The 17,674-nt window shown below is 38.6% G+C and overlaps 4 protein-coding genes across 6 annotated transcripts; 3 read left to right on the top strand and 1 right to left on the bottom strand.

Moving 5' to 3' along the window:
• Window positions 1-460: 460 nt before the first annotated feature.
• LOC120003499 (plant UBX domain-containing protein 1-like) lies at window positions 461-4,433 on the top strand. Its single transcript, XM_038852505.1, has 8 exons — window positions 461-645; window positions 1,639-1,735; window positions 1,827-1,895; window positions 2,570-2,637; window positions 2,818-2,947; window positions 3,216-3,320; window positions 3,873-4,090; window positions 4,192-4,433. The coding sequence occupies exons 1-7, from the start codon at window positions 562-564 to the stop codon at window positions 4,070-4,072; spliced, it is 753 nt and encodes a 250-aa protein (XP_038708433.1). The 5' UTR covers window positions 461-561; the 3' UTR covers window positions 4,073-4,090; window positions 4,192-4,433.
• A 707-nt stretch (window positions 4,434-5,140) lies between these two features.
• LOC120003957 lies at window positions 5,141-8,427 on the bottom strand. 2 transcript variants are annotated; one of them, XM_038853125.1, is made up of 4 exons: window positions 8,188-8,427; window positions 6,925-7,639; window positions 5,837-6,598; window positions 5,141-5,736 (listed from the first exon to the last, which is right to left on the bottom strand). In XM_038853125.1, the coding sequence occupies exons 1-4, from the start codon at window positions 8,410-8,412 to the stop codon at window positions 5,279-5,281; spliced, it is 2,160 nt and encodes a 719-aa protein (XP_038709053.1). In that variant the 5' UTR covers window positions 8,413-8,427; the 3' UTR covers window positions 5,141-5,278. The 2 variants fall into 2 exon arrangements, with proteins under 2 accessions (XP_038709053.1, XP_038709054.1); XM_038853126.1 differs by having other exon boundaries at window positions 5,559-5,731.
• Window positions 8,428-8,468: 41 nt separating this feature from the next.
• On the top strand, window positions 8,469-12,557 carry LOC120003958. 2 transcript variants are annotated; one of them, XM_038853129.1, is made up of 14 exons: window positions 8,469-8,564; window positions 8,653-8,683; window positions 8,784-8,869; window positions 8,960-9,008; window positions 9,105-9,151; window positions 9,240-9,371; window positions 9,453-9,639; window positions 10,169-10,494; window positions 10,576-10,704; window positions 10,781-10,911; window positions 11,018-11,112; window positions 11,288-11,379; window positions 11,842-11,969; window positions 12,125-12,557. In XM_038853129.1, the coding sequence occupies exons 1-14, from the start codon at window positions 8,544-8,546 to the stop codon at window positions 12,195-12,197; spliced, it is 1,527 nt and encodes a 508-aa protein (XP_038709057.1). In that variant the 5' UTR covers window positions 8,469-8,543; the 3' UTR covers window positions 12,198-12,557. The 2 variants fall into 2 exon arrangements, with proteins under 2 accessions (XP_038709057.1, XP_038709056.1); XM_038853128.1 differs by having other exon boundaries at window positions 8,784-8,878.
• A 534-nt stretch (window positions 12,558-13,091) lies between these two features.
• Window positions 13,092-16,938, top strand: LOC120003959 (autophagy-related protein 18a-like). Its single transcript, XM_038853130.1, has 4 exons — window positions 13,092-14,061; window positions 15,071-15,278; window positions 15,981-16,107; window positions 16,656-16,938. The coding sequence occupies exons 1-4, from the start codon at window positions 13,147-13,149 to the stop codon at window positions 16,744-16,746; spliced, it is 1,341 nt and encodes a 446-aa protein (XP_038709058.1). The 5' UTR covers window positions 13,092-13,146; the 3' UTR covers window positions 16,747-16,938.
• The last annotated feature ends 736 nt before the right edge of the window (window positions 16,939-17,674 follow it).

Below are 17,674 nucleotides of genomic sequence, written 5' to 3'. Positions count from 1 at the left end.
ATATAGCTTAGCCATGCAATATGTGATTCTTACTCACAAGTCTGGGGCGGTAAATGGGCCGACAGTCGAAATTAGCCATGCACTATGTGATTCTCACTCACATGTCTGGGGAGGTAAATGGGTCGATGGTCGAAATGATCCAGCCTAACCATGCACGAGGACGTGCATGGCTACGTAATTCTCACTCACAAGTCTGGGGCGGTAAGTGAGTCGACGATCAAAATGATCCAACCCTAGCCATGCAAGAGTATGTGCATACTCCTAGAGAGTTAGGTCCAATCCTCGTGCATACTGTTGTCTTGTAATGTTAGATTTGGGCTCTTATCTCATGTGGTGGGTATTTATCATAGTACCCTTCTGAACCAGTGCTTTTCGCAGAGTGAGCCCAAGCTCAAGAGTCGAGGCAGGCCCGGCCCAATGTTTGGACGAATCACGATAAAGTAAAGTCTTCGCACGTTCGGTTTTCGTTGTGCTACTGAACAGTGAAGACTTGCAAGGTAAAGGAAGGAATTGCTAGAAAGCACAGATGAAGAAAAACCAATTTGTTTTCTGTATGCGCTGATGATTGCGGGTACTTCATCTCCACTGACCTTGAAGAGAAGGAGACTCCGTACAATCGATCCCATGGAGGCTGAGTTATCGAAGGTTTTTATTTGACTCAAATATTCCAATTCTTTATATTATAGCATCTCAACCATGTATTTATTGTTTCCTTTTCCAATCTTGTCATCTAGGTTGATCTAGGGTTTTGTTCTGAACATTCTCTCGATTTCGTTAGATTTTTGTTACTTCCTGATGATTCTATTCGATGTATGTGCGTTTCTTGATTTAGTATTGGAATTAGAATGCATAACCTGGTGTCACTGTATTGTGAACTGAAATCACGGGCAACGGGCATAATGTATTGGGTGTAAAGCTTGAGCGCCTGTGAATGGTGATTGGTGAACTTTTGTTGTAGTTGATGGTATTTAGAAACTCGTCGAAGAGTTTAATTTGTTACCCCAGATCAGTGTAATTGAGCTCATGTGTTTTCTGTAATTGTATGAATTCCTTGTGGTTGTTTTCTTGCCTCGCAGTCGCAGGAATTCAGTTACAAATCTTTACAAAGAAATGAACAAAAAAAACTGAAATATGCTTTATATGTCCATGGTATATAGGTCTATATTTATTTCAATGTTCTGCATTCCTAATTTAATAATGTCTGATCAACCATTGGAGTCTCCTCAAGATTGGACTGCTTAAAAAGGGTGTTTGCATAATTTTTGAATTTGTTAGTGGCTAGAACTTATTAGTGTAAGCCTTAATTCTAGCCTGCCCTTGTTCTATTTTCTTCTTACTAAATGTCATGTGCCTGATTTTTCCAGTTGTGAAACTTAATAGGATAGTTGAACTCTCATTGTACAAGTCTTATAACAGAACAGTAAATGAAACATCAGAAGTCATTTTATCCTAGACCATCTAATTTTTAGTTAATATCTGCAACTTTGAAGTGGACAATTGCAACTTATAACTCGTCTAATTATCATAATAAAAATCTAGCTTAACCTTTGTATTGGAGATCTTCCAATTAAAATGCAATAGTTGCTGGCATTCTCTGCCTTCTTTTGATATTTATTTATTGGGTGAAAATGTGATCAGGCCAAGTTTGCTGCTGTAAGAGAAAAGTTTGGACGGGATTTGCGTGTGTTTGAAACATCAGAAGTTTCTACATCACCTACTGAAGTTACCAACGGTGGTATGAACTACTTCAAATCCTTCACCTACTAAAAAAGTCATCTAGTTAGTCACCTGATCAATTCTTTATTTTTCTTTATTATTTTTGACAGAGGAGCCTGATGACTACTATGAGTTAACTGCAGAAGATTACTATCGAGTTATGGCACCCAGAAAAGAAGGTATTATTTCAAACTATTGTATCAGCAGCGAGAGAGGAAATTCTATTGCTGATCTTTGCATGTGATGAACCCAAGATCCAGGAATAATCACAGCAACAAGACCCCATGAATTTAGTAACTATGTTGTTTTCAGTTGGGAGCTAAACCTGCCGCTTTTTTAAAGAAGCATAAGTTGAAAACGGTAAACAAATATCATCTTGGATAGCTCTGTTTTAGTTTATGAATTACCTATTAATACTAATAGGAAAATGACCGATATTAAGTGATATCACTCTCTATTTATTTTAATGTACAAAAAATGTTCCTAACTGTTGATTTTATAACGTTCAGCAAAGGTGCTGACGTGCTGTAACTATTCTGAAAAGAACATAGTTGCTGTAATTATTTAGCGTACTACAAACTGCTCTCAACTGCCGCCTTTTAAACATGCCAAATATTGCTTTAGCTTTTACTTTTCCGAAAATAGAGAAACTGCTTGCAATCCACATATCTTGGTTTGGTTACTGAACTCTATTTGGTCTATCATCTCTCCTCTCATTAGCATGGATATGCTTGTGTCTTGGCATCTTGCATATGTTTCCACCACTCATAATGATTGATGTGGGAAACTCATATACATTGACAAAGCAAGATGGCTGATGTATCTTATAATTTATCTGCTGGATTATGAACAGAGAGGTTTTTAAAGACACGGAAACTTCGAGAAGCTGAAGAGGCAGCCTGGAGAGCAAGAATAACTGAGGTTGGTAATAGATTTTAATGTTGTTTATGTTGCCGTGTCTTTGATATAACTTTGTTGAAAATTCGTTTGTTTCTTTATTTTAAGTTTTTGGCATGTCATTTGACAGGTTTTCCCATCATGTAGTCTGAAATATAATTTCTTTTCACGAGTTTCAACTAATTTATTTGTTCATGCATACAGGCTGTTGTTAGAGTTCGCTTTCCTGATAATCACACATTGGAGGTTACATTTCATCCATCAGAAACAATCCAGAGTCTAGTTGATCTTCTCAAGAATGTGGTTACTCATCCAGAACTGCCATTCTACCTATGTAAGGGAGTACTTTTTTCTGCTCAGGTTTTATATATATTCTGTAGTCTATCTCTTTCTCCCCCCCCCCCCTCCCTATACATATATTTAAATAAATAAATATGTTTGCATATGTGTATATATGACATATGCACATATATCGTTATATTTCCTGGATCTTCTGTCATTTCATAGTTATTTCAATGTTTTAGTTTCATTGCCACAATAATAGTTCCCTGTGGACTAGTTTTTCACGAAATAATAAGGCATATTGGGTGTTTGTGTTGCAGATACTACTCCTCCTAAGAAGCAATTAAGAGACTTATCTCAGGATTTTTACAATGCAGGCTTTATTCCTGGTGTAATTGTGTATTTTTCATATGATCTACCGACAGGTTAGTACATGCATAATGTGCTTGAAGGTGTCAAAACACTAAGATACTTATCGTTGAACTTTCCCATTTGAGCGTAAGTTGTCTTAATCATCACACTTCCTAGTTAGTGTAATAGATGAGAACTTAAGCATGTGGTAGGATGAAACAGATCAAGTTTCGAAGCTAAATTGTGTGGGACTAATTGAATGCTTGATCCTTATACTTCCTGGGAGGCACCTGCTTGGTGCCTTACAATAAAATTCTTTTTACTCAAAAAAATTGCAAAAAGTTCTTTTTACTAAAAAAATGATGTGCAAAGTGTGACTTATCGGTAAAATTACTGCATAAGTTGTCAGTTTCTGTATACTTTAGTCAGTGTGACTTGCATCCATCAACCCCCTTCATTGTGTTTCGAAGACAATTCTGAGTGGAGTTTATCTAATAGCTTTGGAATAAATGTCATTCTCCCTCCTTTTTGTTACATTAATATAGGAGTGACCTTGAATCTTGGGTTGTGATTAAGCTATTGCTGATAAATGATCCCTTTTTTCCTCTCTTCTCTGTCACATATAGATGAGTATTCTACAGTTGGCAATTTGAGTCCATTCCTCCAAGAAGAGGTCATTTCTTTGAAAGGTTTGGAAATGATCAATGAGCAGATGGAGCCTGTACAGTCTGCGCCAGAACCAGTTACAGAAGCTCCACCCCCTGTTGCTCAAGAGCGTAAGCCTACTGCGAAAAAGCCTGCAAAGCCAAAGTGGCTGAAAATGTGATGCTGAATGGTTCTTGATGTGAGCTCCTCATTCTTGTCTATACTTATTGCGCCATTTTGACTGCTTTGATTTCTAGATTTTAACTATTCTGATCCTCCATTTTGGCCCTGTCGCTGCAGGCAAGCTTCAATCTTGTTATCTCCTCACCGGCTCACATAGAAACAGAGCTTCTCTCTAGGGTTGGACTACGTGGCGAACGGCTTGGGAAGAAATCAATACATTTGAAAGTTGTGAAGGGTTTACTGATGGCAACATTTTAGTTTTCTGCGAAGGATGTTCATATTACTATACTGACTGATATAATAAAATTGTCTATATCAAAGGTTGAGCCCTTTGGAGAGTCATGTGCCTTCTTTTGCAATGTCTGTTTAATTTCTCCCTCATCTTTTCTACTTATCATTGTTCCAACTCAACTCGCTTGGCTCAATTACATGGTGAGGATATCAGTGGAAGCTCAGTTATGGCATCAAGATTTATGTCCACGTCAAGCACAACGTTACTGGATGGTAGTTGTCGTGAAGGATTAGGCTTATTTTTTCGTTATAGTGAAGGTATATAGAATGTTGTATTCACTTGCGTGATGACCTAGTTGGTAAATATCTCTAAGACTAAAGCGTATGGATTCGGGAGGTCTTGAGTTTGATTATCATTGAAAACAATATCCTTATGGTTCCAAATTACTTCGTTTAGGTGGAAAATTTATGTCCTGCGAATCGGACGGTCTGAATTTAGATCCATATGGAATGTCTAAAAAACAATTTTGTATGGCTTGTTCTTGATTACTAAAAAAATATAGGAAGATACCATTGTTATGTTTATCAGAGTGATTAAATTGATTTTCAATACTAACAAAAAAACTGTGAAAAAAAAGTTAAACTTAAAACTATGAAAAATGTTATAAGGTGTTTAGTGCACTAAAAACCTAACACTAGCTAAAATGCTTTTGAATTATGTTATAATGAATTTCATTTTTCAATTAACAACTGAAATTTCAGATGCAGTTTAAATTAATAAATATATAATCTCTATGTTAAATTAATTTGTCTAATTTGTCAAATGTAAAAATAATTTATAATTATTAATTTAATAGTAATGTAATTTATGTTTTCCAAATACGCATACATTAAATAAATAGTGAGTATTAAATTACAATCTCACAACAACAAATACTTAACACTTAAATATGGTTTACATATTCCTACAATCTCAATGACGCTTCCTTTTACGGAAAAGTTTGTTTGCAATAATATCCCGAACACGCGTCATTGTATGGTCATCACGCAAATCCGAATCCCCTACAACAACATCGCCACTAGGACCTTCTTCAGAACTACTTGGTTCTTCGTCCATGTCTATGAACTCCTCATCATCTGTCACCCTTAATCGAATAAAATTGTGAAGCCCCATGCACGCTATCACAATTTGTACTTGAATCGGGAACGGATAGGAACGCATATTTCTCAGTATCGGCCACCTATTCTTTGTCACCTCAAAAGTTCTTTCTATCACATTTCGAAGAGATGAGTGTGCATGGTTGAATACCTCATGAGGTCCCGATGCTTGGCGTCCATTTTGAAATTGAGATGAATGATGTCTTTCACCTTTATATGGGGCAAGATAACCGATCCTATTAGGATATCCCGCATCGACTAGATAATACTTTCCTACAACAATAACAAATCTTAATAATAAATAATGGTTACTTTAAACAGATTTAATCTATATCGAATTTGTCGGACAAGTGATTATAAATCTACCACTTACCGGGAGGTGGATGTGGAAAGTGTAACGATTCATCTGTAATTGCATCCTGAAATACACGTGCATCGTGTGCAGATCCCTCCCACCCAGCCAAGACAAAAATGTACAACATGTCAAAGTCGCACGCAGCCATCACATTTTGTGTAGTGAATCCTTTCCTCCCTATGAACCGACCTCTCTCATCCTTGGGGATAATAGCTGGAATATGAGTACCATCAATAGCACCAATACAGTTCCTAAATGGACTATACTTGGGGTCATTCCTAATCCTAGCCGGTACTGTATCAAATTGGTTCTCCCTCGGTTTTATAAGGTCCATTGACATTAGGTAGACACTATGCAAAACCTGCCTGAAAAGCCGGCTAATGGTTTCGCCTGTATGCTGAAAGCATTCTTGCAATAGTCTATTACCAGCACCTTGCCCCAGAGTGAAGAGGAACATAGCAACCATTTCCGGTATTCCAATATCGTTCGTTGTAGGTAACATATAATTGTCCCTTAGCACTATGCATAGCTCTCTGAAAATTTCTTTCTTCATCCTGAAAAGTTGAGAACATCTAGCTGGGTGTCCTCTCAAAATTTCTGCTATCCAATTAGAACCCTGTAAAGCTGAAGTCCTACATGAAACCCTATCAATATATGATCCACGCCGTCTGTAATAGTACATGGCAGCTACTGTTGCACTCACAATGACTACAAACCGCCCTACCCATTCACGTTCTGCTTGTCTATCATCATCACCATCCACGTTAATAGATTCCAGTCCTGATCACAATTAACAAATAAACGTCAAAATACATCCATTTAAGTATACGAAAACATGATTCAACTACATTTCACATATGTACGAATAAACTAATATACCCAAAACATTACATAAATTTCATTCCACCATAAACATAATACATCATCCATAATGTGCACTATCCATAATAAACAGAAAACATCATCCAGATGCAATACATGAACATAGGACATCATATTTCTGTGTGAAGCCATAATAAATAACAAAAACTTGTGCCAAATATGCATGTCAACCCAGAATTTAAACTACAAATAAACTGTTCATGCAAGATTCAGAATTCACAAACCGCCCATGTTTGTCCCTTGCTGATATTGAGCGTACTTCCTCTCTATAAATGGCAATCGCAGTTCATCATCACATGTGATAAAGAATACGTTGTTAAAGCTGTCCCGTAACAGATCCACTGCAAATAAGAACAACTCTGTACTCATGTGCATATCATGTCTCATTTTCTTCAGAATTCCAAAAGCGATTTCATTCTGGCTTTGCCATCCACCATCTCCCATACTAGACCCATGTGAAGGTGCATTTAATTTCCCAGCCACGCTTTGAACAGCTTGTACCAGCTCAACCATTATATCATCCGCCTTGTTAGTAGCTCGCTTCTTGGGAATCCTACTACTACTCATCTGAGATGACCTTTTCCCCAAAGTACCACTTGTATGTGATGGAGTCACTTGCTGAACTTTTGGTGGGGAAGTAGCTGTAGAGAAAACCTCATCATGCATTGCATCCACCACTCTTACTGGGCTGTTATCAAGGTTTAGGTCCTTCAAGGGTGGCTCGGGCACATAGGCATCATCATCAAACCACGTATGCAAACCATCTGCATCCATATAGTTCTGATTTTCCTGCCCCATTGTTGTATTTTGAGGAGGTATCACACCACTTGAAGATGTCATTCGATATGCACCAGTAGCATAAGTACCTGCAAAACAAAACTCAAGTTCTTCTTTGAATTTGAACCCATGTTTGCAAAACTTTGCATACTCCTTGTTCTCCTGCAAAGTTAATTTATTAAATACCTTATATAAGTGCACTGGATAATACACTAATGAGAGACAAAAATTTAGAACCACATACATATAAACAAACAACACTAGAGCCAACTTTATCTTTTCCTTTTCGGGACATCTATAAACACAGAACATTAACAATATGCATATGCCAAAGAATAAAACACAGCTACAGATCATCAAACATGCAAATCACAACAGAATATCATTCTCAACAAGTAACACACCTTAAGCATCCAGTTACACAAGCAAAATGCACTGAACAAAATTAAGTGCAATCTGTCTCACAGATACATACCAACCATCATCCAAACATCAAAGTTTCGTTTATCTGTCTAACATTAACTATATTTCAAGCAAAACCAGCTCAACCATAGACTAAGCTGAGGAAATCAATTGCTGAGGTTGTATCAGACAACGGTTATGGGATACCAGGTACATAGATGTCCCGTATGAGATAAAAGATGACTCAAATCCAACCGAAGAGAATCTGAACAATATCTGAAGAAAATATGAAGAAAATCGAAACTTACAATCGCTATGTGGAGCAAAGATCGGGTCAGAAGATGGCGATCGATCACGCGGGAAGCTCGATTGAACCAACCTAAGCCCTGACGAAGGTCGATGTATGTGGATATTAGCCAGCTCGGAGGTGAAGGTGTAGAGAGAGAAGGGAAGAGTGTGAGAGTGAAAAAAGTTTTCTTTTTTTTAACCTTAAACGAGATATGCGTACGTTTCCGCTTAAAATAAGCCCCCATTGGGAGATTTATGTGTTTGGTAAGGCGTTCGACGCCAGCGGAACTCACAGCATCTCCGCCTGACCAAACACGCACTTGGCAACAATTTGAAATCGATCAATTGCTGGTGCTTGCCTGCTTGGTTAACGGGGATGTGGCGGCAAACTAGTGTGGTGAACATCAAACCCTAATCCTCTCGTTGTTTCATTTTCTAATTTTCTTACATTTATGATGTTAATGTCTGGATTCCTTCTTTTGTAGCTAAATCACGATTCTGATCAGAGCATTTCCGGTAACTGCGATGATATATGCAGCTTCTCATTTTGTATTTTGTAGTTTTAAGACTATAATTCGCGAGTTTAATGTTTGAATTTCTGTTCATAATTTGACAGAGGAAGAGTTCGATTGTGATTCGCTCGACAATTGTGTGTCCTTAGGTGTTCATGCCGACACAGCGGGCTGCTCCTCCGCTGGAGCGGTTCGTCCCGTCAGTTTCTCACAGTTGAACTGCATTTTTTATGCGTATTAGATCTGCAACAACTAATGGGGAATTTCTTCTTAAATGCAGTCTGACTATGAAGGATTTCAGCTTCAATCACGACTTCTGAAACTGAGAGGTATGGTGAAGCACTTGCTTAATGCTGTTTTTACTTCTGCTTTGGATGTCTATCGTGGGGAAAAAAACCTGTCACTAATTGTATTTACTGCTACAGGTGATCATGGATTGAACTTGAGGACTTTAAGCAATTTGTCCCATGAGGCATGTGTAAGTTGATCCGCGTTATGGTTTCAATTTTTAATCGTTTTGTATGTTAAGGAATGATGTATAACAATGTTGTCATATTTAGGAGCAAAAGAGTTTCCCTGTTGAAGATGAGCTTGAAATGCCTGACTTCCCTGACGAGAGTAACTTTATCGGCTATTCAAAAAAAGATGCTGCTATGTGCAACTCAGCTGAAGAAGTAATTTCACATGATGAGGTACACTATTGTTCGGGTTTTTTTTTTTTTTTTGTATGATGAACATAAAGGCTTTCTTGTAATGTTGTTTCCTGGTTATAGAACAATACATTTCCAAAGTATTCAGCCAGTGAGAAAATCAATGAAGTCAATCTTTGTAGCTCTAGAAGTGAATTGCAAGATAGGTCATGCACGTGGGCTGCTGCAAGTAAAGAAGCTGAGGCACTAATCCATTTGAATGACAATGCTTATTGTGCACCGTCCTACACAGCAAAAAGACCTTCTAAAGGTTCTCTTTCATCCTTCAATGGCTGCTTGTTACCTTTTCTATTAATAATTTACTTGTGTGTTCGTTACTGTCAATGATAAGAGTTTATGATGTGCTGAGCCCTTTAGAGCATCTTCTCATACTTATTTTCTATGGCTTCTATGGATCCAACTGCAATCACTAATGCCTAGTTCGCCTATTTCATCCAATGTCGAAGCTTGTGCTAAATAATATTGGTTATAAAGAAGAAACAAGGGAAAGATCAGTAACTGTAAGACAAGGGAGTGCAAAGTGAGCTCTTGACTTTAACCAAACTATACAAAGAAAGCATCTGTGAAAACGAGGCCATAAAATTTGAAGTACTTGTGAATTTCTGAGTGAATATTTGTGAATCTTAGAACGGATGAGGTATGGATATACGTGCTTATAATATTGAAGTTTCATCTGAAATACTTTTGCCTTTGGAGTTGAGATTTTGCTCTTCGCCTGAGGGGCAATATGAAGTTTGTTCTTCTTCAACTATGAATATCTTGTTCTTTATGGTCTGCAGGCGTCAGAAGAAAAGCCAAACCCAGATTTTCTTTCCATTTCCACTCAATGAATGATGGAAACTCTTTGCCTTCTATAAAAGATGAGAATGACATGTCATTTGATCTTCATGAAGTGCCTGAAAGATCGGAGAACATTGAACAAGGTACTGCAGACAGCCCAATTGATGAGCATCCTGAAGACGTTCCTGAAAAAGGGGCAAACCATTTGGAAAATACGTCAACTGAATCAGAAACTCTTGCACATGGTTGTATGGAGCATTCAATGACTGATCTTTTGCATGGACTTCAGGATAATGCTGTTCTAGTTAGAGGAAATTCTAAAATGGTTGGCCCTCATATATAACTTATATACCTTTCTTTCTTCTAACTTGTCTCCTTTCCCAGTTTAATCCAGTTGTTGGTGCAGTATAGCAGAACAAGAGGAGGAAGGATACAGCTTGTTGAAAAGAGAAGTTTATTGTCATTCAAGAATCGAATCATTGATAGTGAAGACCAACCTGAGCCTCTCAGCAGTGGATCATCAAGTGATAATGAGGTATTACTTGGTTGTTCTTTCTTTTTTTATTGTTCACTCTTATTAAGTTATCAACCTGACATTACGCGCTACACAGGCCAATCAACATTTGAAGTTTGATGTCTTGGAGATGAAAGGACAAACCATGACAGATCGATTTCACCAAGCTTTAGGTGCTGCCTCTTTTAGTTGTGAAGGGGCCCTTTTCGTAGCTCCTAAAACATCAGGGTATATGGTGGCCATACAGTTTTCTCTTTTTTGGCACACCATATGTAAGAGATTAAGTGATCTATAGATATCTGAATGATTGGTTGTTTGCTGCCATATCATGCAGTATTGGATTATTTGGGAAGTTGCAGCAGGTCATCCAAAGTGAGAAGGATCAAGATGCCGATTTTTTAAAGTCACAAGTGGAGTGTTGCTTAAATAGTAAGCCCTTCACTGTTTAACTGTTGATTTAGGACCTAAAACTATGTTGGGTTTTGGAATCTGATATAAGAACACAATATATAAAGAAGATACAATGAATTAGTGTTATTTCTTTAAGGCCGTTGCTCATCATGAGCATCTGCTTTCTTATTTAATTATTCCTTTTCCTTTTCAGATGAACCAAACTGCATCGATGTAAAAATCTTATCAAGATACCTAGATGCAAAGTTGATAGTTTGCCGCTGCTTTCTTGCCAAGAATATAGAGGTATGTTTAAAATCAAGAATAAGTTTAAGGTGGATTTTGTTCTTTTGATACAAGATACGATAACTTGAGAGATTTCCGAGATACTCTCGTCAAAAATTTTGTATTGATGCCATTCTTAGTCAGTGAGGAGCTGTGAGCAATAGCTGCAAAGGCAAGGTCTTTGGTTCTTTCCACGTACATTCTTAGCTTTATGTAGTTATTAGATACAAACCCCCCGCATTCCATGGGTCGGGGGTTCCTGAAGCCCCCTCCTTCATATTCAACCCTGTTATTATAAATGCATGAGTTGAGGTTTCACATATGGTAGCATCTAAATCATCTTCCAACTTTGCCTCTCCTTTCCTATTGCATTAAGGAATGAAAATGTAGTTTGGTCACCGCCATCAACAATTTTACACGTGCTTCTAAGGTGCATGTCTGAGAATCCTCATACAGGCTATTCGTTTCTGTCCATTGCTGCAGGGCTGCCAGGAGCAAGAGAGCTCCAATGCAATCACGAATGGAGAAAATAAGACAGTTGTTTTTCATCCAAGAGTTTGTAGTAATGTCGACCTTGAAGTTGGAAACTTGATTCGTATTCACCCTCCATGGTGCATATCTTAAATTTAACTCTTTGTGTAGACTTATTTTCCCTACATTCACTAGATAATATTAGCTCTCTTATAAACTAGTTTTTAAAATAATTATCCTCTCTTTAAGCAATATTCCCATAATTGAAGTTTGATGCTTTGCTTCTTCTGGGCAGGAAGGAGATGCAAGTGATGGCCACTGGCGAGAACATTATATTATCTACATATTTTTACCAAATTTCAGTTTGACCACTAGCGGGCTTGTCCGATGGAGTTGAGTATTCATACCATTTTCCTTGCATAACATGTGAATAGTTCATCTTCTTCAAGAATCATGCAGTTCTCTGTGTTTAGTGCCTGAAGCTGTTTTTCAATTTACAAAGTGAAAGCGTGGTGGAATGTATGGCTAACTCTACTCGTCTCTCAAGATCTTTCGCATGCCATATGAACACCGATTAGGGATAGAAAATATGATCATCTTTTGTAGATGCTTCATTGATTTCGCCATTTCGGCTTTGTCGAAGCATTTTGTCCTTGAGAATTCTGATATTGCACCATGGAAAACAGGACAATTGCATTTGTGCTTCTATTACAGGTGTATTTAGTTAATATTTTGTAATGTCGAATAGGCAGTTGGGCTGCCATGAATGCATTTCCGGTAACTCGAAGTAGAACTAGGTGGACATTACCCACCATAGTCACGCATCGCTCGGTCATGCAAGTGTGTGGCTTATATGAGATTCTGCAGAACTATCCCTAAAAAGGCCGGACCAGCCTTAACCATAGCAGTCAAAGCTAGGGATTTGGATGTGAGACTGACTCAGAGCACCACAATTTTTTTAAATTTTTTTCATGTGTACTCAAAAAATCAGCTCAGCCCAATTTCCTTCTCCTCTTCCACAGGTTTCATTATACCGTGTCGCTTTTAGCATCAAAATGGTTAGGGTTGGCTATGCTGGCTATGCAATTGTAAAGATGTGTGCTGTGCGTAGAGGTGTCAAATGGATCGGACGCATGTGAGCCCAGAATGGCCCGACCCATCTTCCTTCACGGGCTGGGCTGGGATTTCCAACCCACCAAACACAGCACAGCCAGGCCCATATTACACCACCTCTACTTCTAGGCCGTGCTACGCAATTTTGATGTCACTTAAACAGGTACCATCAAACGGAATTTACAGCAAAATCTTCCTCCTCCCATGGAGACCCTCTCCGCCTTCTCTTCTCCTCCATGGCCGAACCCCAATCCCAATTCTAACCCTAATTTTCTCTCTTCCCGCCATCCGGATGACGAGCAATCGGAGCCCCAATCCGATGCCCTTGATGCTATTTCCTCATGGAGTCTCGATCCTCAAGAACACACGGATTATCCGGTCTCTAACTCTAATTCTGGCCCTGCTCCTTCCCCTATACCTAATCACAATTTCAATTCCACTCTCTCCTCCTCGCCGGAGTCTGTGTCTGTCTCACCTTGGGCGCCGCTATCTCTTTACCATCTCTCGTTTAATCAAGATTTTGGGTGCTTTGCTACTGGCACAGACCGTGGTTTCAGGATCTATAATTGCGACCCCTTCCGAGAGATCTTTCGCCGCGATTTCGATCGTGGCGGTGGTATTGGAGTTGTTGAGATGCTTTTCCGGTGCAATATTTTGGCGCTTGTTGGTGGTGGTCCGGACCCTCAGTATCCTCCGAGTAAGGTCATGATTTGGGACGATCACCAGAGCCGATGTATTGGGGAATTGTCATTTCGTTCTGACGTTCGATCGGTGAAGCTCCGGCGGGACCGAATTATTGCAGTCTTGGAGCAGAAGATATTTGTTTACAATTTCGCGGATTTGAAGCTCTTGCATCAGATTGAGACTATCGCGAATCCCAAGGGGCTATGTGAGGTCTCACAGGTGGCCGGGTCGTTGGTGCTGGTGTGTCCTGGTTTGCAGAAGGGGCAGGTGAGGGTGGAGCATTACGCATCTAAGCGAACTAAGTTTATTATGGCGCACGATTCCAGGATTGCCTGTTTTGCTCTCTCCCAAGATGGGCAGTTGCTTGCAACAGCTAGTACCAAGGGGACTCTTGTTCGGATATTCAATACTGCGGATGGGACCCTTTTACAAGAGGTATGTAGCTGAATTATGATCCGTGAGTACTTATTTTGATGATGGTCACTTTACATTGTGACGCGTTGTGAATTGTACGATGATAGGGTTTGGAAGTTCTAGATTGGGATTTTAGTACGTAATCTATTTTTATTTTAGAACTTTTAAGAAGTTATTAAAGTGTTTGGTGAATTGTGGTCTAATTCCACTCAGTTTTGCATTAGCAAAGCTCCTGTTTTCTTAAAAAGGGTTTAGGTGAGTATTTGGGGGGCAGGGGTTGATAAAAGCAAGTTGTGATTGGCCAAAAGAATAGTAATGGAGCTTGTTTGGAGTGGTTTTTTCTTATCTATTGCCAGGATTATTTTCAATTAGAAGAAAATTGTATGGACTATGGAGGGTTAACATATGTTGAGCATGTGACTTAATTGAGGATAATTTGCTTTGTGATTTGCAATATGAGTTGGTGAACATTTTTGTGGGCAAGGAGTTACTACTGGTATTTTGTAACGCCAAAGGATAGGTGGTAACCAGCATGCCTAATCTATTGCTTATTTATTAGATTGGCTGCTTTCTCTTTCTCATGCTGCCTTCGTTTAGGAAATTTGTTTGTATTCTTTGTAACTATCTCGGCTAATTATTGATGTCCTTGTGAATTTTTAGTAATGGTTGCAGATACTGTAATTAGACTAGGATGATCCCAGCAGTCCTACCCAACTGTGTGTGAGCTTGATTTTTTGTGGTATGAATCATAAAGATAATATAAGCGCCCAAGTAATATTTTAAGTTGTTGTTCACATAGATGAGATTATGGTTGCAAAGAGATGCATTTTTCCTCTCTTTTTAGGTCATGGCTGTGAGGAAAAGCTGTTTCTGTAGTTCTGTTCATAGCAAACCTCCGGTTTATATGATTTAAAAGACACTTTAATTTACTGTGTTATCTTTTCCAATAAATTGTATCCCCTTTTGTTTCATCTGAATTATCATTAAGATCTCTGTTAAGACATTGAAATTAAGTGGACGTTATATGTAGGTACGGAGGGGTGCAGATAGAGCTGAGATTTATAGTTTGGCTCTCTCTTCAAGTGCCCAGTGGCTCGCAGTTTCAAGTGATAAGGGCACTGTCCATATTTTTAGCCTCAAGGTCAATTCAGGATCCGTAGTGATTGACAAGCCACGAGGTTCATCGGATCCAAATCATTCTGCATCGTCACCATCCTCATCTCTATCTTTCTTTAAAGGTGAAGTTTTTCATTTATGCTCAGTGTTAGGATCAGTGTGTTTCTTTTGCTGTAAATTCTTTCAATGCTGCACTGCACTTATCACTTATCTCCTGTCTACTCTCTCAAATCTTTCTTTTTTTAAATTTCCAAGCATTTAAATGCTAGAATTTCTGATCTGTCTGAACCATTCGATGCACGGGAATTGGTGTGTGTTTGTGTGTTGGATTGGCGGGGGTGGTGGGGGCTAACCAAATGGATCACATTGATGGCATAACTTTGTTAGAATTACTTTAACTGGATTATTGTAGACCCTCAAAGGACTAAGTATCGAATTAGCTTTTGCCAAGTTCTTGACATTCCTAAAGATCTGGCATATTGTATGGTTTAGTTTTTTTTGCCAAAGGCACATTAACAGACTTTGATGATTGAAGCAGACACTGTTGTGGTTTATCTTAGGACATAACAGTAGACAAGCCCTTTTTTTTTTTTGCTTGTTTGCATCATAAAGTAGAATTATACAATATCATTTGACATCTTCTTCCTCCCGTTGGATTTTTTCCCCTCTAATGTTTTGTTGCCCCCTTGCTTTAGGAGGGAATAAATATTTTAAAAAAAGATAAATTTCTCAATGTTGAGTTATGCGATAATCTTCTATTGCTATAATGAAAGTAAAGTTTGGCCTCCTGCACATTCAGATCTGAATTAGATTCCCTATTGCAGGAGTTTTGCCCAAGTATTTCAACTCTGAGTGGTCTGTGGCTCAGTTCCGCTTGCTTGAAGGTTTGCAGTATATGGTTGCTTTTGGTCATCAGAAGAATACAGTGGTAATTCTAGGCATGGATGGAAGGTAAGAAACAAAAGATAGGATGTTCAAATTCGGCTTTGGCTTTCGTACTGTCAAAAATTTGTCATCTTATTGTTTATCAAATTTTTAGAAGCAATAGATGAAACAAGTCGTATGAGTTATATGGTTTTTTTGAGGTGACGAATTGGGGAATTTGTGGAATAATTGGCAAGAATTCCAATTTCCAACCTCGTTCACATTTTATCGCTATATTTGGACATGATTCTAAATGGTCCATAAATTGAGAATGTGTTCATTTCATTATCTGGGTTACTTTATGTAGGGGACTTGAGAAGCAAGTGGCCCAACTTCTAGGAAATTTCCAATCATGGCCCCTTGTTTTGACTTCGTTGATTTCTTTCAAGAAATAGCTTACGAGGGGTTGCAATTTCGTTGTGGCATCTTACATTTGTCCTTTTTGTCAGCTTTGCGTGCCCTTGATGTCTAATTTCTTGTAGTATCTCGTCCCAATATCTTTTTTGTCTTTTGGGTAAAGCCTAAAGAAATTTTAGAATTAGATTGCTGATGTGTGCTATTGGATATGATTGCAGTTTCTATCGCTGCCAATTTGACCCAGTGAACGGAGGGGAGATGACTCAGTTGGAGTATCACAACTTTCTGAAACCAGAAGCGCCCTTCTGAAAGGATTTTATGTTTTATGAAGATATATATGAACATCATGTAGTATTCTTTCACCTTCTTTTCCCTTATTTAACCTTACAAGTTACATAAAGATTTGCCGTAAATATATGTTGTATGTAACGGATGATCTTGTAAAGCTCCACCGATGAAAAGTGTTGTATAAATGCAAATGCAACCATTGTTATCCCTGTAGCAGCTGTTTACTTTCCGGACTAAAGATGGTCACATTATAATATTGGAGAGTATGATAAGCCCATGGTGGATGAGGGCTATTGCACTAACTGGGTGGACGCTGTCTCTTGGTGTGTGTATGTCTACTGTGGTCTTGCTTGCACATTCCTCTCCGCTCTATTGGTGTTTTTAAGAATTTATTTTATGACTTCTACGTTGCATAACTCTCCTACTGAACTACATGTTTGACTGTTTCAAAAAACCTGCACGTCTGAAAAGTAAGCAAACAATCAAAGTCCAGGATGGGGTGTGTTTTCTTTTTGTTAAGGAGTAGGGGTTCGGGTTTGGGTTCGAATCTCTGTTCAAGAAGACAAAAGGGATGGAAAACTTGCCATGCGAGCAAGTGGCATGGTTGTTGCTGGACCGTGAATGAATCTCTGTTCAAGAGGAGAAAAGCGATGGTAACTTTGCCAAGCAAGCAAGTGGTTGTTCCCTTGCTGTCACGATCACGCTGGATTAACAAATGATCAAGTATATGCTATAGGTATTCGTATGTACAGCTAAAGAATATTCGTAGAGGGCCGCCAGCAATCTGTGAAGTGAGCAAACGTTGATAATCGAAGATCTTAGACGCCAGTTAGGTGCCAGCAAAATATACTCTGACGATCAAGTCAATAATGGTCCAGATAACAAAAAGAATGTAGTGAATGTGTATGATCTTCGATGAAATGCAAAGTCATCTATGGTCAATATGAAT

Source organism: Tripterygium wilfordii, chromosome 8 (genome assembly GCF_013401445.1).
Source record: "Tripterygium wilfordii isolate XIE 37 chromosome 8, ASM1340144v1, whole genome shotgun sequence".
NCBI classification, from domain to species: domain Eukaryota; kingdom Viridiplantae; phylum Streptophyta; class Magnoliopsida; order Celastrales; family Celastraceae; genus Tripterygium; species Tripterygium wilfordii.
Note: the sequence above shows the minus strand (reverse complement) of the source record. Positions and strands in the feature narration are given on the sequence as shown.

Bases quoted from the DNA above. Each gene is read 5' to 3' on its own strand.
- LOC120003499 (XM_038852505.1), top strand. From the start codon at position 562: ATGATTGCGGGTACTTCATCTCCACTGACCTTGAAGAGAAGGAGACTC. The intron at 1,736-1,826 runs GTATGAACTACT...TATTTTTGACAG, and splicing joins TACTGAAGTTACCAACGGTG to AGGAGCCTGATGACTACTAT. The intron at 3,321-3,872 runs GTTAGTACATGC...TGTCACATATAG, and splicing joins TTCATATGATCTACCGACAG to ATGAGTATTCTACAGTTGGC.
- LOC120003957 (XM_038853125.1), bottom strand. From the start codon at position 8,412: ATGGGGGCTTATTTTAAGCGGAAACGTACGCATATCTCGTTTAAGGTT. The intron at 7,640-8,187 runs GTAAGTTTCGAT...TTAACTTTGCAG, and splicing joins CTTTGCTCCACATAGCGATT to GAGAACAAGGAGTATGCAAA. The intron at 5,737-5,836 runs GTAAGTGGTAGA...TTATTGTTGTAG, and splicing joins CTTTCCACATCCACCTCCCG to GAAAGTATTATCTAGTCGAT.
- LOC120003958 (XM_038853128.1), top strand. From the start codon at position 8,544: ATGTGGCGGCAAACTAGTGTG. The intron at 8,565-8,652 runs GTGAACATCAAA...CTTCTTTTGTAG, and splicing joins TGTGGCGGCAAACTAGTGTG to CTAAATCACGATTCTGATCA. The intron at 9,640-10,168 runs GTTCTCTTTCAT...TATGGTCTGCAG, and splicing joins AGCAAAAAGACCTTCTAAAG to GCGTCAGAAGAAAAGCCAAA.
- LOC120003959 (XM_038853130.1), top strand. From the start codon at position 13,147: ATGGAGACCCTCTCCGCCTTCTCTTCTCCTCCATGGCCGAACCCCAAT. The intron at 14,062-15,070 runs GTATGTAGCTGA...CGTTATATGTAG, and splicing joins ATGGGACCCTTTTACAAGAG to GTACGGAGGGGTGCAGATAG. The intron at 16,108-16,655 runs GTAAGAAACAAA...ATATGATTGCAG, and splicing joins ATTCTAGGCATGGATGGAAG to TTTCTATCGCTGCCAATTTG.